The sequence below is a fragment of the Dendropsophus ebraccatus genome, chromosome 13 (assembly GCF_027789765.1).
Source record: "Dendropsophus ebraccatus isolate aDenEbr1 chromosome 13, aDenEbr1.pat, whole genome shotgun sequence".
Classification (NCBI taxonomy): Eukaryota; Metazoa; Chordata; class Amphibia; order Anura; family Hylidae; genus Dendropsophus; species Dendropsophus ebraccatus.
The window spans coordinates 60,281,986-60,305,149 of record NC_091466.1 but is presented as its reverse complement, the minus strand read 5'-3'; the positions used below and the strand labels follow the sequence as shown (position 1 = coordinate 60,305,149).

General features: G+C 41.0%; 2 protein-coding genes across 6 annotated transcripts in view; one reads left to right on the top strand and one right to left on the bottom strand.

Moving 5' to 3' along the window:
- Positions 1-23,164, top strand: part of AVEN (apoptosis and caspase activation inhibitor) — a 350,669-nt gene that overhangs the window by 37,003 nt on the left and 290,502 nt on the right. For all 3 annotated transcript variants that reach the window (XM_069950190.1, XM_069950191.1, XM_069950189.1), the window contains one exon: positions 5,926-6,091. In XM_069950190.1, coding sequence (XP_069806291.1) covers positions 5,926-6,091 — 166 coding nt within the window. The remainder of the gene's footprint in view (positions 1-5,925; positions 6,092-23,164) is intronic.
- The window catches only part of CHRM5 (cholinergic receptor muscarinic 5), a 134,177-nt gene that overhangs the window by 40,985 nt on the left and 70,028 nt on the right, over positions 1-23,164 (bottom strand). The gene's annotated exons all lie outside the window — the stretch shown is intronic.

Below are 23,164 nucleotides of genomic sequence, written 5' to 3'. Positions count from 1 at the left end.
ACTTCTCTTTAAAAATATCAAGTCTTCCCATACTTATCAGCTGCTGTATGTCCTGCAGGAAGTGGTGTATTCTTTTCATTCTGAGACAGTGCTCTCTGCTGTCACCTCTGTCCGAGACAGGAACTGTCCAGAGCAGCAGCAAATCCCCATAGAAAACCTCTCCTGACATGGATAGAGGTGGCAGCAGAGAACACTGTGTCAGACTGCAAAGAATACACCGCTTCCTGCAGGACATACAGAAGCTGATTAGTACTGGAAGACTTAAGATTTTTAAATAGAAGTAAATTACAGATCTACAAAACTTTCTGAAACCAGTTGATTTGAAAAAGATTTTCCCCTTTAAAAATGCATTTTGAATAAAATCAGGTTAATGTGGTTGCAGGAAATGGAGAATTAAAATAAGTTAAATGAGTTCCCCTTTAATGCATGCCAAGCCTTCTTGCCCCTTCCCTGCCCTTTCTTCATTGCCTGTATGCCCAGTGTCAGCCCTTTATAACAGGACGTACAGGAACGTAGTTGCACCATTAATTCATTTACTCCCAGCCAAATTATTGTTTGTTTTGGGTGGCGACCCAGAGCGTGACTTTTAGCTGAAACCTGATGTTATGGATAATATAATAATTCACTTTGTTCTTTTTTTTTTATAACGGCAGTAAATTATGGCAATTATACAATCCCGAGCTGCAAACTAAATTTAGAATTCTCTATAAGTTCATGAGATAAATACAGTGAATCATGGTGTTAAATATTTCTCTTTTTGTACTAATAGCACTGTTAACTCTTTCCTATCCACATCTTAAACTTACAGATAAATGGATTGAGATTGTGCACCCTAATGGGGAAAGGGAGCAGTTTAACCCCTTAAGGACGGAGCCACTTTTCGTTTTTGCGTTTTCGGTTTTTCCTCCTTGTGTTTAAAAGGCCATAGCACTTGCATTTTTCCACCTAGAGACCCACATGAGCCCTTATTTTTTGCGTCACTAATTGTACTTTGCAAAGTGTGGTAAAATTGAAAAAAAAAACGCATTTCTTTTATTTGGGGGGTATTTGTTTGTACGCCATTTGCCTTGGGGTAAAACTGACTTGTTATATATGTTCCTCAAGTCGTTACGATTACAACGATATGTAACATGTATGACTTTCATTGTATCTGATGGCCTGTAAAAAATTCAAACCATTGTTAACAGATATATGTTCCTTAAAATCGCTCCATTCCTAGGCTTATAGCGCTTTTATACGTTGGTCTATGGGGCTGTGTGAGGTGACATTTTTTGCGCCATAATGTGATCTTTCTATCGGTACCTTGATTGCGCATATACGACTTTTTGATCACTTTTTATTACAATTTTACTGGATTTGTTGTGACCAAAAATGCGCAATTTTGCACTTTGGGATTTTTTTTGCGCTTACGCTGTTTACCGTGCGAGATCAGGAATGTGATTAATAGTTCGGGCGATTACGCACGCGGCGATAGCAAACATGTTTATTTATTTAATTTTATTTAAAACATGGGAAAAGGGGGGTGTTTCAAACTTTTATTAGGGGAGGTTTTTTTTTTTACTAATAACACTTTTTTTTTTTACACTTATACTAGAAGCCCCCCTGGGGTTAGGGTTATTCTCCCCTGGGGTTAGAGTTATTCTCCCCTGGGGTTAGGGTTATTCTCCCCTGGGGTTAGGGTTATTCTCCCCTGGGGTTAGGGTTATTCTCCCCTGGGGTTAGGGTTATTCTCCCCTGGGGTTAGGGTTATTCTCCCCTGGGGTTAGGGTTATTCTCCCCTGGGGTTAGGGTTATTCTCCCCTGGGGTTAGGGTTATTCTCCCCTGGGGTTAGGGTTATTCTCCCCTGGGGGACTTCTAGTATAAGTGCATTGATCTCTCATTGAGATCTTTGCTGTATAATTATACAGCAAAGATCAATGAGATCGGCACTCGGATGCTTTTTGCTGCTGCAGCCAAAAGCATCCGAGTGCAGAGCCGGGATCAGCGCCATTTTGGAGCTGACACCTGACGGCATAGAGTTGTGGATCAGCGATCCACCCCACTAGACATCAGGGAAGTGCTGGATCCGGTAATCGGATGCAGCTGTCATCTTTGATAGCTGCATCTGATTACTGTATTAGCGGGCACGGCGATCGGGCCGTGCCCGCTAATACCCACGGTCCCGGGCTACACGTGGCACCCACGCTGAGCACCTCTTGCGGACGCATGACGTACCGGTACGTCACGCGTCTTTAAGAGGTTAAGTGGAAAGCGCTGTAGAATAATGGTGCGTTTATATGGAGCGATTTTTAACGATTAATGATAAATGATTGCAAACGAGATTGTTTATCGTTAACCTGAAATCGTTCACCATATTAAACAGAACGATGGTCGTTAGTTACGATCGTTACTATGATCGTTTATTCCTTCTGATCCCAGCAAAACAATGAACAATGTGCAATAACACTGAATGATTAGGTTCAGATCTAAATCAACAATCAACGAAATACAAACAATTTTTTTGATCGGTGCCTGCAATTACACAGAACGATTTTTGTTTAAATTCGAATGATATAACTAATTTTCGCATGATAATCGTCCCGTATAATAGGGCCCTAAATGGAGACTTTTATAGATCATACCAGCAAGGTCGGTCACAATTTTTTTTTTTTTCAAACTCACTGGTGTCAGAATAGTAATACAGATCTGAAAATTATTTATATATTTTTTTTAAAAAAAATCTCCAGTCTTCCAGTACTTATCAGCTTCTGTATGTCCTACAGGAATAGGACTTTCTTACTAGTCTGACACAGCGCTCTCTGCTGCCACCTCTGTCTGTTACAGGAAAGATTTTCTATGGGGATTTGCGCTGGACAGTTCCTTTCAAGGACAGATGTGGCAGCACTGTGTCAGATCAATTGAAACTTTTTTTTCTTCTTATAGTTGCCCTTTACAGATATGTTCACACTGAGTAAAATTAGAAGAATTCTGCAGTAGATCTCTCCGCCACAGAATCTCGCCTGCCTCAGTGTCCCACAGTATCTGTATGTGAGGGCTCACGCGCCTCTGCATGCATCGCTCTCCACTCAAAGAATTGACATGTCAATTCTTAGCGCCGACAGTGGTGGGAGCGGAGGCGCATGAGCCCTCTCATAGAGATACTGTGGGACACTGAGACAAGCAGGATTCTGTGGCGGAGAGTGTGAACATACTCTAAGGCTCCACATTTTGAACTAAAATCCAACTTCTATTTTTGTGGCAGAAAACATGAGCTTGTCTGAACTCCATTCAAGCAAGCAGACGCAAGACCTCCATTTACCTGATCAGTGGAGGTTCCTGCAGTAAGATAGTGGAACAAACCCCCTCTAAATTAGAAATCCCTTCAAATTAGCTTGCACATAAGATTTTAAATCTAGCATTGAAAATAATTTTGCAATATATTGGTATTGTTTTTATGTCCCTCTTTACCCCACCAGCACCCCCTCATGTCATAGCAGCAGGGCACCGAACAGTGGCACTTGTGAACATAATCTTTTTAATTCATGCTTTTCCATCAATATTCCTCATATAACGCAAAACATGTTTTGTTGTCCCTCAGATTTTCAAGATAGATAGAAGTTAAACCATTATGTAAAACAAGGATGGGGAACCTTTGGCTTTTCAGCTGTTGCAAAACTACAATCCCCATTATGCCTGGACAGCCAAAGCACAGCTTTGGCTGTCCAGGCATGATGGGAATTGTAGTTTTGCAACAGCTGAGGTGCCGAAGGTTCCCCATCCTTGATGTAATATTACCAGGAAATGGTTCCAGGTTGCCCATCCTCTCCATTACTGTACAGTAACTTATAATATCACATATTCTGCTGTTTCTGAATGTTTGTTTCATCTGTTTTACATGTTATTCAGAATAATAAATCATTAGTTTTAGAGTGCGGAATCAATTGTCTGCATTTCTATGATTTGTTATGGGAACATTTGCTTTGGTGTAAGAGTTGATTTGGATTACAAGCACGGTCCCGGAACAAATTATGTTAGTAATCCGAGGCACCACTGTGTGTATGTGTATGTATATATATATATATATATATATATATATGTATGTATGTATGTATGTATGTGTGTGTGTGTATATACAGTGGTGCCTCAGTTCTCAAACTTAATTGGTTCCTGAAGGCAGTTTGAGAACCGACCCATAGGAAATAATGTATATGTGCTTAATTGGTTCCAGCACCCACCAATAATTATCTACAGTACCCGTATATTACATTGAAAAGTGCCCAGTATAACTATCACTACAGTACATTACAGAGCAGCACTATACTGTACAGGACATTATACACAAGAAACATTCAACAAAATCAGCAATTATAGTACAGCAGTCAACAACCCCTCACTCATCCTTTACTGTATAGTGGCCCCCCCATCCAAGCACTGTAATAGATGGGAGATTGTGGTGTGCTGTGTGTACTACTACTGTACTGTATATGCACTACAGCAATCTTATACAGTACTGTACAGGATGAGAAGCCTCACCAGAGCTAAACTCACCAGGTACAACCCATCATCCACGCTCGCAAAAACATTCAGATACTAAGTACTTCAAGACTGGGGGCCTGAAAAGTGTTTATGAACCGAGCAAGAGTTTAAGAACTAAAGCAAACTTTTCTTAAAAAATACAGTTTGAGTTCCAAGCAGTTTGAGAACCAAGGTAACAGTGTGTGTGTATGTATGTATGTGTGTGTGTGTGTGTGTGTGTGTATGTATATGTATATATATATATATATATATATATATATATATATATATATATATATATATATATATATATATAAATAAAATTAGTGTGTGAACATAGCCTAAGGGTCCATTTACACAGATTATTTGCCAAAGATTTGAAGCCAAAGCCAGAGACCAACTATAAACAGGGAACAGGTCATAAAGGAAAGCCTGAGATTCCTCCTCTTTTCAGATCAATTCCTGGCTTTGGCTTCAAATCTTTGGCAGATAATCTGTCAGATAATCTTTCTGTGTAAATGGACCCTAGTGGTGTGTTTACACAGAGAGATTTATCTGACCAATTTTGGAAGCCAAAGCCAGGAATGAAAGTGGAGAAATCTCAATCTTTCCTTTATGACCTGTTCTCTGTTTATAGTCTGGTCCTGGTTTTGGCTTCAAAAATCTGTCAGATAAATCAATTAGGGTCCTATTACACTGAGCGATTTTTAACGACTAACGATAAACGATCGCAAACGAAATTGTTTATCGTTAACCTGAAATCGTTCACCATATTACACAGAGCGATAATCGTTAGTTACGATTGCTACTATGATCGTTATTGCGATTGTTACTATGATCGTTTATTACTTCTGATCCCAGAAAAACAATGGACAATGTGTGATTACACTGAACGATTAGTGAACAAATGTGGAACTTGAGCGCACGTGGAATTACAGCGAACGATTAACGATAATTTTAGGTTCAGATCCATATCAACGAAATACGATTTTCGATCGTTGCCTGCAATTACACAGAACGACTATCGCTTAAATGTGAACGATTTAACGATTTTTCGCACAATAATAGTCCTTTGTAATAGGGCCCTTACACATGGCGAGAACTCCAGAAAGGAAATCAGCTGCTAAACAGTCGTGAATGTGAACGATGACGATACGGTACGGCTCTTACCCTGGTGTTCTCAGCCATGTATAGAGTATTGACTCTGGCATCAAGTTCTAGTACATAATGTGACTCCTGAGCTTTTGGTTGAGGAACACTGCTTGAGAACACTTAGCATTTAGTGCTGTTGCGTTGTATATTAGAGGGGTGGAGGTATAAGCGTACCTGACCATTCATCCTGTCTTCTACTTTGATGCCTAGATAATTGATCAGCTACTTCTGGCACGTACCTGTAAACCTGCTGATTTAACCCTTTCTTCTTTTAAAAGGAAGGAAATGATGTCGCTGAGCACCAAGAAAACGAGGAGCAATCATCTGAGTTCTCCAGGAGGAAAATCCTTTCCAACTGGGACCGATACGAAGCGGCAGAAAAAGAGGCAGAAAGCGAAGTGCTGCAGCGCGGGACAGATTACAGCGTCCTCCTAAGCTCTGCAGGTTAGTGCACACACCACTCTTTATAAATCCGAGTATCCTTCCAATAACACCTGATATATTTTCCCATATATGTCCTTACTGGCTCCCGTCAGAAGCGGAAGGTCAGGAAGGGTTTATGTTGTGCGGATAGGCATTGTTTTTTGAAAACACAGTGAATTTTTGGTTGGAATGTTTCTGACAATGCGTAGGCAGAAGCTGGCATTTACCTGATTGCTTGCCATGTGTCCAAAGGGATTTTTGAGCTGAAAAGGTGGATTTTTAAAAAAAGAAATATTCTTTGTTTCTGTTAAGAAACAGATAATCCCTTGATGGCTACAAAATAGAGAAGCAACAGTCTATTGTGGTTTGGCAGAACAGGAGTCATTGTGTCAGTGACTTTTTTCGGAAATAATATTTTCTGTGTATTTGGATACCATCAGTCTACACCTTGTGGGGTCATGAAAGCCATTATTGCTGCACTGTACCAAGGTTCAGGAACACTGCTACACAATGCTACCATACTAAAATCCTGGAGTCCCACTACAGTGCTTTTACTTCTTATATCTATGATGTACTGATCTGAGCTTCTTATCAATATATCTATAAAAGGACTCTACATTTGTTGTTTTAAAGGGGTACTCTGACATTAAGTTAAAAAATAAAATGCTGCAAAAGCATATAGAATTGCTTACCTACCTGCCCCAGTTCTAAAACCACAGATCTTTTTGTACAGTATGTCACATAATCACTGTGCTTCCTAGTTGAGCAGTTGCCCAGCACTACAATACCCAGAATGCATTGCTTTTCCTCAGCTGTTTATTACAGCCTTTCCACCCAGCTTACCGCCCACCTTCCCACAGCACCCCTGCCAGTTCCTCACCCAGAGCTGCGGCAGAGCATTGCTCTACACAGCAGACTCTTTACAGAGCAAGTCTGCAAGAGCTGCTGTATTCACTTTTTGCTCCTCTGCTTGTGGCTGTGTTCAGCACAAGGCAGCATGCCGTAAACATATTTAATTATTTCCTAAATATCCTAGTAATGATATATATGTATATGAGAGGGAGATGGTAATGTAGGCTGTAGGGGCTTGAAGTCAACAGATCAACAGCGGATGATGTGTTGTCTCTGAAGAATTTGGATTTTTGGAGACAATACCTCATTGAAAATTGAGGAGCTACACAGGTAGCATCTGTTTATCTCCAAATAGACTGCAAAAACCTTGTGTGGCCCTGCCCTTACACTGTTCGTAGGTTATATGTCTTGGGGTGATAAATTATTGTTATTGTTATTATTATTATTGTTATTATAGATTTTTTTTTATCCTTTTTTCAAAACCGGAATAATCTCCAACATTAGATTAGCTGTACATTTACTCTTAATTTTAATTGATACTGTATATTACCCATTCTAGTGTTATACCATCCAGATTGGTACTCTTTGCTGGTTACCATATGTCTGCATTAAAGAGGCTTTAGTGTGAACATAAATAGGTCTAAACTGATGCATTATTTGAATTCCAACATTTAAAATGTACAAGTATTTGAGAAAATGTTATGTTTGATATACACTCTGCAACCAGAAGAAATCGAGCCACAATCTCGAGACTCTGCACGAATGTTGTCTTGTAAGAGAGATGCAAATTTTGACGCCAATGAGACAAGGGTAAGCTTGCTATGCTCATGTCGTTGAGCTATTCAAACGAATCTGTCCACTTGGATGGATGGTATTGTGACTAGAGATGCCTCGGAGATGTAACCGGCGGCAGTACAAACAGTTATAGTAGGCCTGAGAGAAGCTGGGTGGTCAAGCAGGCGTATCGGCCGCCTCCTCAGTCGGAGCCATATGGTAGTTGCTAGGTGTTGGCAACAATACATCACGGAAGGGAGAGTCTGTAGTACATCTGTACTTATCTCTTAAATTTTACTTACTTTGCGTCATGAGAAAACTCTTTTTGTGCCAGTAAATAAGGCCAAACGGATTGTATAATTAAATTCTGACTACCTGAATTAACCACTAGGGGGAGCTTACTGAAGACAAATTCATTACTAAGATCATAGGAGCCTTATTTTTTTTTTTTTTAACCTGCCCATATACAGTCAGACACAACTGTATTAACGTAAGGGTGTTGGCATTCTGTATAAAAAAACCTTGAAAATATAAAAAGCCCTGACCTCTATCGCATTCGCAATAATAGACATGGTTACTTTTTCTGTGGCAGTGGAGTGTCTCTATAGGGGTAAGGTACAATTTTTAAAAATATTTTAACTCCTCGGGCGCTGCTCTGTCTTTGACCACTGTAGCTGATCGCTGGACACAGCGGTAACATGCTAGTGTAAACGTCACCTCTACGGCCAGCGATTTGCTGCTGCAGTCTTGTTAGGTATGACACGTCACAGCGCTGAGGATGTAAGCAAGACGAGGTGAGGAGAAGTGGTCTTCTTGTTATTATCTGTCCAGTGTTGTTACAAGCAGTCGGAACACTTCTTTAATCTTTATCCTGTCCATGTCCAAGGCCATCCTGTAAATCTGCCAGTCATAAGCTGCAAGTAGGGCACACTTTTTTTTTTTCCTCTTCGTAGCTATTTTTTCCGACTTTACCTGCCATATAGATATCACTGATATTTTTGTTTCTGGGAGCTGGCATGGAGCACGCTGTCTCTTTTGATTGCCATCTATTGTGTCAGATGCTAAATATAGACACAATGTGGACTCATCTTCCCGCTTTAGGATTCTATTACTTTGTCTTATAGGGTTAGTTGGGCAGCCGCTTGCCTGAGGCTAACGTATGTCATTCCCCATTCTCCAGCTCTGTGTATGCTAGATTGGACGTTCTATGACAAGGCAAGGTTGACCTGTATTAGAGAGCATGAAAGCCTTACAGTGAGGGAGACCAGCTTACCAGGTCACAACATAGTAATAGGGTTACCAAACGGCAGCAATGTCAATACCATTCTCTACTATAAAAACCTGTCTTTTCTCGCAACCAGAAAAATAATCCACTTGTCGAGCTGCGACCTTGCTTCGAGGATACGCACGTTTCTTATTTAGATTAGAGTTTGAAGTGTCATTTTGTAATCTGGGCTAAGATTAATGTTATATGGAATTACTTTTCCTCCCCCCCTTTTCTCACAATGAATTTGATAGCTGCTTTATTATGAAGGTACTTGTGTTAGTTTTGTCATAGCCTTCTTGCTTTCCCTCCACTCTTCAGCTCTAACAATGCTAAGTGCTTCCCAGCTGTCAGATGCATTGACAGTCAGCTTTTAGAAACCATTCAGCCACCTCTTTTCTATGTACTTTGTTTATTCTCTTTCTACCTATCATTAGACTCTATTGGAGGTTAGTATGCCCTGCTGCTGCACAGGGGTGTCAGTGGGGTGTATTTAAGGGTAGCACTCGGTTAAACACTTTACCTTGCCACAAATAGTCGTGTTTCCAAATAACCCTATTACATCTGTCAATAGATGATGTAAAGATGACTTCAGCTTTCTGGTCTGCAATATACAGAGTATTCTTTGACCGCCTCTGATTAGAAGATACATATGTATTAGAGAGCTGCATAAGGAGCAATTCATGTTGTGTATTTTTTATCTGGGATTTTACATTACAGTCGTATCCTTATTATAGGCCATCAATGCATTATTCTGGGAGGTCCAGCCCAGGGACATTCAATGATAAGCAACCCTTAAATGGGTTGAGCTGCAGTACCAGACACAGCCAGACATGTAGGTATGTCACTATGAAGGTTTGTGAAGACTTGGGTCCTGGAGCTTTTCCCTCAGCAGTCATATATTATATATCTCCCGTTCATAGTAGATGAGATTTAAAAATATTAAGAAGTTTGGCCATTTTTTAAATCCAGCAAGGGGGGGGTGGGATTTGATAAAGGATAAGAACTTAAAGGGGTTATCCAGCTCTACAAAAACATGGCCACTTTCCCCCTACTGTTGTCTCCAGTTTGGGTGGGGTTTTGAAACTCAGTTCCATTGAAGTAAATGGAGCTTAATTGCAAACTGCACCTGAACTGGAGACAACAGTAGGGGGAAAAGTGGCCATGTTTTTGTAGCGTTGGATAACCCCTTTAACTCTCCCTGTGCCCGTGATGAGCGGCGGGACCGGCCTTGGGACCCTTGTTGGCTTCAGGATCTCGCTGCTGCACACGTTACGACTGGGCTGATGGACTGCCTGCTCAGCCAGTCAGTGACTGGGGTGGGACGCCGCTCCACTCACTGATTAGCTGAGCGGCCAGTCCATCAATCAGGACAGGCATTTTCTCCAGAGTCGTAACGTAATCACGTGATTAAAATGCCTTCCGGCTGGGTTCCCGAGACCAGTCCCACCACTCACTGTGAGAATGGGGAGATGTACGTCCCTACTCGTTATCAAATTTGCTCCTGCCAGCTTATAAAAATGGCCAGACTTCTCCTTTAAGGATTACCGACCTTTGCGACCTTGATGCAACTAAAAATAAGAAATATCCAAAGTTTGATTTCTCTTGACTACATTAATAGAAGCCTAAATCTCCCCTCGATAAAGCAACATGCAAAACGCACGTCGGGTGAGGGGTGAGGTGGACTTATGCACTAAGGACATGTGTGGGTAATGTGCAATATCTCTTTGATGGTATTTATTTCTTGATTTTCAACTGTGAATTTACTATTCTGCCTGTTATATGCCCAGTGCCCAGTACATATGAATGTAGATTACCAGCTAGCACTTATTTATTCAAAAGGGTTTGTCTTATTATGTATGGTGATATGTATTAGCTTCTAGCTCTTACTATATGTATTTTAGTGAAATTTATTCTTTTGCAATATATTTAAATAAAAGACATTATTTTCTGTAAATTTTGGTCTTGTATTTTTTCTCTTTTTTTGATGTTTGACCTTATACGCTGTAGCCTGATATAGGTGTGCAGAAGCCTAAATCTTGTAAAGGAGATGCAAATTACAGACAATTGTAGTAGTTTACTGATCCGATGGCTTGCCAGGGATAAAACTACTACAGGTTCTCTAAGAGTATGTTCACACTGAATAATTCCACACTGATTTAGAAGCTTATTCCGCCTCCAACATGAATTCCACCTGGAATCAGACTCCCGTTGATTTTAATTGGATTCCTGCAACCATATTCACGTAGTAATTTCCACATGTAAATTTCTGACGCTGATCCGAATTCTGATGGAAGAATTAATGTTTTTTTTTTACTTGAGGTGGGATCTGCAAAGATACGTCCCATTAGAGTCAATGAGGCTTTGTATTTCCACTCCAAGTTTGCCACATTCGGCACCAGATTCCTCTTAAATTAAGCTCCAATCCCGCCGCTCTTTCTGCCTCGTTTCTGCATTGAGCAGAAATTGGATTTCTAAACAAACTTTTGAAAATAATTTTTTCCTCTCATGATTCAGGCTTGAAACTTATAGCTCATATAGCACTATATAGCTTTAGTTGAGGGGCACCTATAATAGTGTAAGGGCCTATTCACACTACAGAATTGGCGCAGAGGTTCTGTGCGGAACCTCCGTTCTCTCTGCCTCTCTGCTCAAAGAATTAACTTGTTAATTCTTTGAGCGAAGAACGGAGGCGTACGAGCCCTCCCATTCAAACAGATAGAAGACAGGATTTGGCCTATCTCGGCGCTGTTTCCATAGTGTGAACGGGGTCTTATGATCAAATGTGAAGCAAGGAAGAATCACAACCATGGCACTTCCTCAGTTTTTACTTTTTGCAGAAGCAAAATCTTTTTTGGAACTTGCACTAATAGAAAATTGCGTTCAGAAACACATCCTATTTCTGCGAGACGGAGACACATTTTAAAGTGGCAAAATAAAACTATTGTATTAAAATGGCAGAAAAAGCATAATTTGAATCCTCGTGTTTCGGTGTAATACGTGGAGAACTTCTCAAATTTTACTAAAAGCCTTTCCCAGGTGGATACTGAGCACTTGGTAGCATTTATCTGTGCTAAAACATAAGACTTTCTGCAGAATGTAATGTTATTATCACACTGTGCCGGACCACTGTACTTCCATTTGATAGCCAATTTGATTCCTAACTTATTTGTAAAATGACTCCTTACCCCAGAAAGAAAGCTCTTATCTCTTGGTCACTAGGTATTTCTTTTCTCTACAGTCGACTGCCCACTGCCTGTTAGGGATTATCGGTCTGTAGAAACAGCTACATGACAACAAATGACAGAAAATGGGTATGGGGTTTACCATGTGCTCTGTACAGGAGGGAGCCTGGGAAAGTGAGGGCTGTCTACCTAAAATCTGTGAGCCAGTCTGTCTGCTCCAGATGATCCACACTGTTCTTAAAAGGTAAATCAAGGCTTTCTTTTAAAGGGTAACTCTGGATAGGAAAACCTTTCCATTTATACTTTTAAAGTTATTTGGATGTTCATATATCATGTATTACTGTGTATTACTACACTGGATGTTGATTGACATCCAGGAACTGAACAAAGGGGTGTGGCATGGGTGGAGAGGGGTAGAACATAGACAGGAGGGGGTGTTATGGGAGTGGTAGAAACAGGATGTTCTGAGTGTGCACCTCTGGGAAATGTAGTCTGATAGATGGAGAGATGGCGCAAGAGAGATGGAACGGGTTTAATATTGCACCAGAGGGGAAGAATTACTGTAAAACTACATGAAGAGTGTCAAGGGGGAACATAGGTTTGTGTTGTTTGGAACTTTTTTTTTTTTTTAGCAAAGCACCTTGATTTTTCCTTTAAGCTTTGTCCACCTATAAAGCACAGAGCAAATGTCCAATGTGTACCTACTGCTGTATGTCCACAGTTCTACCATGTAATTCCCCTTTCCTTTCTGTTCTCAACAGCAACAGTAAAAGCCCAGTGCTTGGTGTAACCCCGTCTCGCTATTTTCCTGCTGCTGCTGTTTTTTTCTTTCCTTTCTGCTCACATAGCATCTTGCAAACCTAGTGCATCAGTAACCCCTTTTCTAACCTGCCATCTAGTAGGTTGCACTGAGAAATCCGAGTATTCCGTCGCTCGCCCCCGTGCGCATCTACACCCATGCCATTGACTCCATTCTATTGTTGGGCAGATTCTGCTGTCTGCCCAAAGAATTCATGTCAATTGTTTTGGCGGATGGCGTAGTCCGTCTGACCATAGAATGCACATGGGCGCAAGTGGCGGGTGATCCTTCCGGATTCTGTAGTGTGAACGCGCCCTAAATCATTGGCCCACCACAATGCCATCCTGTTCAAGCCTTAGCGTTTTCTCCTGCACTATGTCATGTCATGGCATAGCAGAGAAGAGTGTGTGATCTAATGCTTTGTGATGTGCTGCGATTGGCTAAAGAAGTAGGGGAGCATGTACCTTTGTACTTCCAAACCGCTCAGCTGTTGTCCTGCCCCCTGGAATGAAGACAATGAGAGATAGCTGTGTACCATGGATGGGGCTCTCAGGGGCCCAATGACAGCAGTAAAATCACCTTGTCATCACTCTACAGGGTTAATTAACAAAACCAGGCAGGTTTAGAAAAATCCTATGAAACTAAATATACACTTTAAATATGGCCATCTCTTTTAAGCCGCCTTCTTCTATTTAGGTACATGTCAGTGGGCTCACACATAATAGTACAAATAGACGATAAAATGTTTATAATATTTCTTTACAAGCCTCTCTGTTATGTGACACAATACAGATGCTATTAGAAGCCATTCAGTATCGGGAAGCTTTCCTCCATTGTGAGCTCGTTGGCTGAACCCTCTTTACTTTTATGCCGCTGATTATTTAATTTGTGTTTTACATTTTGTGAACTGTATTTCTCTGTGTATCAGCATGTCGAGCCATAGAAGAGCTAGTTTTGAACACTAGGTATCGGTTCGCTTATGATGGAAAATTACATTCACAAGATGATGTGACTTAAAAAATCAGAGGCTAATGATGTTAAATTAAATTTCAATTTGAATTTAATTATTTGGCCCCAGGAGGCAGCGCAAGCATTCCCAGTACATCCGTCAGTTCATGGCATCATTAAGTCTGAGTGGCCGTTGCTGGCAAGAAACGGAGGCCAGGACTTGATTATTTTCTTCAATGTTTGCCTTCTTCATGTGTGTTTTTTCCTACGACTTCTTTACTATGCAAGATATGCAGTCAGGTCTAGTCTCGGTACAGTTGCTGGTATTGATAAATGGGTAAATGAGAGTGAATGGTTTAAAAACAGCCAGAGGAGTGTTGTTTTCATGCTTATAGTGAACCACTCACCATGAAAATGCCACCTAAGCTATCAGCATCATGTTATAGAGCAGAAGGAGCTGAGCGGATTGATATATATCTTTATGGGAAAAAAATTCAGTATAACTTGTAATTTATTAATTGAAATCTCTGATGTTTCCATGCTTAAGAGTCCGGTTCATTGAGTGACACCGCCCACTGGACTCCATAACACAGAATGAGCAGGGATTTCAATTAACATTATACAAGTTGTACAGAATCTTTTCCCACAAAGTTATATATCAATGTGCTTAGTTCTTCCTGCTCTATAACATGATGGCAACAGGTTAGATAGCATTGTCTTAGTGGCAGGTTCCCTTTAAAGGGATTGTCCTTTCTGCAGGCTCCGTATCTAATTTTCATTTACCCCTGAGCCAGTGAGTGAAGACTAGCTGCTATATTATTCCCATGTACAAAACAAATAGAAGAGGAGATTCTGCTGTATTATATCTCTTTAGCACACTCACACTAGCAGTGGAGAACATTATAGAGCTGTACTGAGCAGTGTTAGCTGTGAATAACACTGGGAGGAGCAGCACCTCCTTTTTTTGGGTGTCTTTCTCTTACTCTTTTCACTCTGCACCAACCTCGCCCCCCATCTCTATAGACTACTATAGGCAGTGCCTAATCCTATCCCTCAGTGAACTGATACTCCCTCTTATGTCTCAGGATAAATTTTTAGCAGTAGAATAAGGGAAGGAAATGGAGTAATAACAGTCTATAATAGAGACAAATCTTCTTATATTCGTTTATAGAAGGACTAGTGACCATTTATGTTACTGATCTGTACAGGAAAGCCCAACACAATATTATTATATAATATAATAATTATAATCGCTCAATACCCTTTCATTAGACCTTCATATGTTCAATGCAGCATTACTAGAGATCTCATGAACTACTTCAAGGTGTTTTTTGCTCTTGAACCAGGAAAATGTATTTGCTTTTAATATTCTTGGTTTAACCATTGAAGGATCCTATTGTTGGAAGTGCAGGACAATTTCTTCTGTAAGTTTAGCGTAATAGGCTTAGAAAATGAAGTAATTTCAGTCCTGTATAATTATTGTAACATGTCTCTAAGGTCTCTGGCTATTAAAGGGCTAAAAAGTAGTTTTTTTTTACTAAACCAGTCTCAGAAAGTTATACAGATTTGTACATTTCTTCTAGCAAACAAGTAATTATCTCTTTCCAGTACTTATCAGCTGCTGTATGTCTTGCAGGAAGTGGTGTATTCTTTTCAGTCTGACACGCTGCTCTTTGTTGGCACCTCTGAAATCAAATAACCTAGCAGCTGCCACAAATAAAAGCAGAGTTCTAGCCCATATGCTCAAAAACTGACAAAAATCCCCATAGACAACCTCTGCTCTGGACAGTACTGAAAAAAAGCTAGGGGAGCAAGTTTAAAGGAACTGCCCCTCTCAATATCAAAGATCAAAAATGTTGTCCTTTATTAACACACCACAAGTCACAATACATCTACAAACACTTTAAATAGATGACCATAAACCAATACACTGATCCTGATATGGCACATTGTGACCCTATACAAACTCATAATATGAGTAGGACAGAGCAGCAAATGACAAGATAACATCCATAATAAAAGTGGTGTACTGGCGGGGGAAAAAACCCCCAAAACATCTATCTATATATTAGTATATGTACTGTATTGTACTTTTTTTCCCCCTGTATTCTGCTTCCACCTCTGCTGGTGACAGGAACTGTCCAGAGCAGGAGAGGTTTTCTATGGGGATTTGCTGCTGCTATGGACAGTTCCTGCCTCGGACAGAGGTGGCAGCAAAGACCACTGTGTCAGACTGGAAAGAAAATACCACTTCCTGCAGGACATACAGCAGCTGATAAGTACTGAAAGACTTAAGATTTTTTTATTGGAAGTAATTTACAAATCTTTATAACTTTGTGACACCAGTTGATTTGTTTCCCCCGCCCCTGAAGTACCCCTTTAAAGGGAAACTATCAGCAAGTTAGAAGCATCTAACCTGCTGACTTGTCCCTATAACGCATGGGCACTGAGGATGAAGGTAAGTTTCTTTACAGGATATTAGCAGTTTATTTTATAAGCTAGTTAGGCCTTTTAGTGCACTGGGGGCGATGCTGCTACCGCTCTTAGTGCACCAATCTGCCTCGGCCAGCTCGTCCCTCCTAATGAATACTAGTTAGAAGGGGCGGGTGGGCTGGGGTGGATCGCAGCTCTGAGGGTGCTAGCATCCCCCTCCCCCAATGCACCAAAATACCTAAAATGCTTATAAAATAAACTGCTAATATCCTGAAAATAGCACAGAGGATAAAAATAAGAAGCTTCTCTTCATCCTCATCCCCCTGTTCAATATAGGGACATATTAGAAGGTTAGAAGCTTCCCTTTAAAGCGACTCTGTACCCACAATCTGACCCCCCCAAACCACTTGTACCTTCGGATAGCTGCTTTTAATCCAAGATCTGTCCTGGGGTCCATTCGGCAGGTGATGCAGTGATTGTCCTAAAAAACAACTTTTAAACTGGCAGCCCTGTGCCAAACGGCCGTGGCCTAGAGTGTCTGTGCGCTAACTTTGCACCACCCTCCTCCCCACCCTCTTCACCATTAGAAATGCTCCAGGCAGATTTTCTACTATTCATCACCTGTGTCAGCACGGCACATGGGCTGGATCGTTAAGGCACCTGTGCAATGTTCAGACAGGAGAAAATGTTCTAGGACAGATCTTGAGTTAAAAGCAGCTATCTGAAGGTACAAGTAGTTTGGAGGGGGGGGGGGGACAGATTGTGGGTATATAGTCGCTTTAAAGCAGGGGTGGGGAACCTTTTGCCCATCAGCTGGTGCAAAACTACAATTTCCATCATGCCTGGACAGCCAAAGCCTTCGGCTTTGCCTGTCCAGGCATGATGGGAATTGTAGTTTTGCATCAGCTGGAGGGCCAAAGGTTCCCCATCCCTGCTTTAAAGTGATATTTTGCTAAACAACTCATTTCTTATTACAGTCATCTATCATCCAAAATCTTTTTGGGTCACTGTGTAGTAACAGTAAAGCGCTGCCAGAATGTGACAACTATATTATCACACATATTACGTATGCCAGAAAGAAGCAGTGGGATTGTGAATTCCTAGTTGTGATGTGTCCTCTAGCATTCCCCTATTCCCTACAAACCTCCGCTTATGAGCTGTGACAGGCTGCGCCAAGAACGGAGAATATGCAGGTAAAATACTTCCAAGGGATATGGACCTTTACTATTAATAGCTGACGTTCATGACTCGGTCTATATTTATGTTAGTTGCTTTCCTTGTCGGGTTCTTAATCTTATCTTAATGTTTGTTAGACACTGTCGGTTACGTCACTGTAGCTAGAAGCCGATTCCCTTGGCGCTAGTGAACATAGGTACTGCATTTAACAAATTCCCGTCTGAATTGTAATTAGACAGACAACAGATGTGAGGTAGAGTGCAGTCAGACTGCAGAGACTTGTGTTAAATAATGCAGTCCCACCTATTCCTTGCCATTGTGGATCACTGTCAGTGTTGTGTGGTAAAGGATTGCTTTAATTTCTTGTCATTAAAGGAGAAGTCCGGCGAAAATTTTTATTAAAGTATTGTATTGCTCCCCAAAAGTTATACAAATTACCAATATACACTTATTATGGGAAGTGCCTATTAAGTGTTTTTTTCCCTGTACTTACTACTGCATCAAGGCTTCACTTCCTGGATAACATGGTGATGTCACTTCCTGGATAACATGGTGATGTCACTTCCTGGATAACATGGTGATGTCACGACCCGACTCCCAGGGCTGTGCGGGCTGTGGCTGCTGGAGAGGATGATGGCAGGGGGACACTGAGGGACACAGGGCATTGGAGGGACACTGAGCATCCCTCTGCCACCATCCTCTCCAGCAGCCACAGCCCGCACAGCTCTGGGAGTCGGGTTGTGACATCACCATGTTATCCAGGAAGTGACATCACCATGTTATCCAGGAAGTGACATCACCATGTTATCCAGGAAGTGACATCACCATGTTATCCAGGAAGTAACATCACCATGTTATCCAGGAAGTAACATCACCATGTTATCCAGGAAGTGAAGCCTTGATGCAGTAGTAAGTGCAGGGGAAAAAAAACACTTTATAAGCATTTCCCGTAATATTGTAAAACTTTTGGGTGGCAATACGATACTTTTTGCTGGACCTCTCCTTTAAGCTCCTTTAAGTAGAATTTCTCTACATGTAGCCTTCTGCCTAATGTAGTAAATAAAGATGTGCTATTGCAGTAGTTATTTGTCATATGTGTTGTATGTTTTGCTTGGGGGTGAGGCTGATAGGGGCATGTTCTTAGAGGTAGAGGGTGCCAGGGTAGGTATCTATAATGTGGGCATCTACTGTGAAGTTAAAGGGTTACTCCGGTGAAAATCTTTTCCTTTCAAATCAAATGGTTTCAGAAAGTCATATAAATTTGTAATTTACTTCAATTTAAAAACTCAAGTCTTCCCATACCTATGAGCTGCTCTATGTCCTGCAGGAAGTGGTATTTTGACACAGTGCTCTCTGCTGACATCTCTGGCTGAGGCAGGAACAAATCCCCATAGAAAACCTCTCCTGCTCTGGACAGTTCCTGTCTCAGACAGTGGTGGCAGCAGAGAGCACTGTGTCAGACTGGAAAGAATTCACCACTTCCTGCAGGACATACAGCAGCTGATAAATACTGGAAGACTGGAGATTTTTAAATAGAAATAAAGTACAAATCTGTATAACTTTCTGAAACCAGTGTATTTGAAAGAAAAAAAATTCGCAGGAGTACCTTTTTACCTTCACGATAGATGCCTGCACATCCTGTTGAATTTCTTGAGTGGGCACACCATTATTTATTTTTTTTTTTTACATAATGAATATTTCTCAGCCTCTATCCCCTCACGGGTTACCTTCTGGCCCACCACATCAAAATGGAGTGGGCAGGCAGACGATGGTGAGTGACACAACAGCTGTGTCTGTCTGCTCCATTTCTTTATACCATACTGACGTCTAATTACAGTAGTCAGCAGAGTCTCAGGCTGTCGTGTCTGCCATATTGCCATTGGAGGGGAGCAAAGTCCTGACAGGCCTAAGTTGCCATGACTACTGCCAGGATTGTCCCGATGGCTGTGAAGTCCTTCGGGATGTCGGGGCTGAATAGTTATCATAACATCATATCTCAAGTGACTGTCCGTCAGATCTGTCCGTCCGTCAATTTATATGGAGTAACTTACAAAACATCTGGGTCCCTTTTTATAATCTATAGCGTTTTAAGTAAAGGAGTAGTTGTGTATACACTAGGGTGGACTAATATTACCTAATATTTTTTTTCCTTTCAAACTCCTCCGTTCATGCCGTGTTCCTTTCGCAGCCAGCAATATGTATGCCCACCCTTGGGGAACCTACATTTATGAATTCATGAATTGCGTAGGTAAAGCTACATTTCACCGTTCCTTAAACTCCCGTCATGAAACCAATTTAAGTAAGCAGCTGTGTCCGCCATGTGCAGCTTCTCGTGTAGATGACATTTTTCCATAGACTTCATTGTGACAATGTCACTTTCATTTACATGTACAGGGTGGGCTAAACAAATAACCTTGAGAAAGGAGACGGGAGCTGCAATAAGATGATCTGGTATTGCTTAAAGTCAGGTGGGAGGGAGTGTTAATAATTTAGGAACTGTTGTTCCCTGAGTTGTAAATAATACAGCTATATTAAGGGTTTCCTGGCGGCGTGGGCCTGCCGTGGCAGCAGAATTTTGACCTTGAAATAAGAAACTTGTTTTGCCAAAGTTCTTCATTGTCCACTGTTTATCCATATGATGGAAGAAGTGGATAAGGCAACTCTTAAGCTCATCAAACTGTAGTTTTCTGTGTCCTTAAATGTCACACAAGCACAGTAAAGGGCAACAGGGTCTTAAAGCTGTAGGATCTCAGCACCATATGCTTTTTCTTGAAAGATATATATAGCTTTTCAGCAACAACCATTCAGTGTGGTTTACTGCGGTATCTCCTCATTGTCAATTTTATATATATATATTTTTTCACCTCAAATTTAATATGGAGAATATGTTAGGCTGAGACTGTTGAGGTAAATGTACATAGACAAATCCTTGCTAAACATATGCCCAAAGATTACTATTTTGGCTAATATCTGTCTAATGGCAATGTTAAAAAGTACTCCGCTTAAGAAATATTTAACCCTGTTCAATCTCCACCCATAATATAGGTTTCTATTGGTTGGTTAGTTTGGTTAGTTTGTCTGCAGCACATCCTGACTTACATCCTAAAGCTGATGAATATTATCATTGTCTGGTCCACTCTCTCTTCACTCCTCCCTTCTGAGACAGAGGTCACATGATCTGTCTCTTCTGTTGCCAGGCAAGCTGTAACACTTCATCTGTAAACCCTACTGTCTATGGGATCACTAGTGGTGCCGCAAACGGCTGACATGTCAGTTTTCTGCGGCCCCTATTCATTGAATAGCGGCCGCAGAAAACCCTGTCAGTGCACACTGTGGAGCGAGTGGCTGTGGCCGCACGCTCCATTGTGTGCTGTGGGGAGTTCTGATGTGGGCGGGCACAGATGCACCCACTTCAGAACTCTGCGTCTGTAAAGATCATCCAGCCGGTACTGTGCTACCGGCCAGGATGATCTTTTCAGAGACTGGCCGTTCCGTGACCCGGCCGGGTCACGGAATGGCCAGTCTCTTATGTAGTCTGCATATATCCTAGAGGAGCTACGCTGGGTGCCATTTGCAATGAACAATGCACAAGGCTATTACTGTTATCCATAAAAGCAGTCATTCTTGCAACATTGTATTTAGTCTTTTTTTATTATTGCATTATTAGTTCCTTGTCATCACCCCAACCATTTCACAACTTGTTAAAGTGCTCATTCAGCCAATTATAACGTAACAATTTTTTTTGCATCTATATTATGGCTAGAGATGAGCGAAAATCGAGCATGCTTGAGTCCATCCGAACCCGATCGTTCCGCATTTGATTAGCGGTGGCTGCTGAAGTTGGATAAAGCTCTAAGGTTGTCTGGAAAACATGGATACAGCCAATGACTATATCCATGTTTTCCACATATCCTTAGGGCTTTATCCAACTTCAGCAGCCACCGCTAATCAAATGCAGAAAGTTTGGGTTCGGATGGACTCGAGCATGCTCGTAGTTAGCTCATCTCTAATTATCGCTCATCTATGGGTATAATGACCCAATGTATAAACATCATATATCCCAATGATGCTGTTAGTTTGGGCTATTGGATACGAACATGAAAACATTTAGCAATGTTACGATCATCTTAGGCTACATTCACATGTCTGTAGTTTTGCAGACCCGTTAATTTGAATGGACCTGTTCACGCAACCGTACGGATTACGGGGCCGTGATCTGTACAAAAAAAAAAAGGTAGGTCCTAGTATGGACTCAAGATTGTGGCACGGATTACTATTCTTCAATGAATAGGTCAGTGTGTTGCAGATCGCTACAGATGTGTGAATGAAGCCTTACTTGGCTCTAATCCTGTCATCAAGGTGTCAGAAGCCAAGACGCCCACATACATCATTGCTATTCTGTTCCAATAAGCACCTCTACTAATCTGAACCTTCTTGGAAATTATATACTGAATGATTCATTAAACATCAAAGTATCTGTGAAGAAGAATTATTATTAGCAATAAAAGCTTTAGAGGGAATACAGTAATACAATAAATAATGTATACCCCGCACAACAAATGTCAGACTATACTCCCTTTACATCAGTTATCCTGGCTTTGCTTGTCCTGAACAAATAGCATAAAACATTCAAATACTAGGATGAGAAATCCTCCAGAAATCTATATATTTTTTTTTAATTTTCATTTTCCGTTTAGTGAGTTCCGCTAGCAATCTGTGTGCAGAAGAAACACCCGGCAGTCTTATCGAACCTTTGGGAAAACTAGTTGTGTATTCAATAAAATTAGTGGTAGAAAAATAAAAAGTAGTTACAGAAAAGCTCTCTTTATATCAGTGCCCCCCAACTCCAGTGCTAAAAGACCACCCACAGGTCATGTTTTGATGACATTCTTAGTATTTCACAGGTGATATAATTATACTGTGTGCATCAGGTAGTATCCCAGGTTTTTTTTGTATGGAATATCCTCAAATCCTGGCCTGTTGGTTGTTCTGGAGTTGGGAAACACTGCTTATTGGTGCGTTTACACGTAACTATTATCGTGCGAATTTGCGCGATAACGATTGAATTCGAACGATAATCGTACGTGTAAACGCAGCGAACGATGAAACGACGAACGATACATCGCTCATTTTGATCTTTCAACATGTTATCAAATCGTCGTTCGCAAAAATTTCGCAAATCGCTCCGTGTGAACAGTCCTTAGCCGATTTAACCAATGTGTGAGATAGGCTTAAACGATCGCAAAACGAATTTTCCGTACGATATATCGTACCGTAAAAAACCCTGATCGTTATGAAAAAAAAATCGTTACTCCGACATCGTTAATCGTACGATCGGGTCAATTATCGTTTCGTTTAAACGCACCATAATATGGTTTAAACTTGGACATTTTCATCTCTATCTTATGAATGCTAAATGCTCTAAGTTTCTCATTTCAAGCGAGAACTACATGGTAACATTTGGTTGGGAATTGTGATCATTGTAACGGTGACACTACAATTATAATTCCTGTTGGAAGCAAGGTCTTAAAAGAGAAGTCCAATGAAAATTTTTATTAAAGTATTGTATTGCCTCCGTTGTCCCGGAGGAGCGATCCACACATCCTTTACCTGCCGGGGTCTTCGCCAAAATGGCGCTAATCCCGACTCGGCGCTCGGACGCT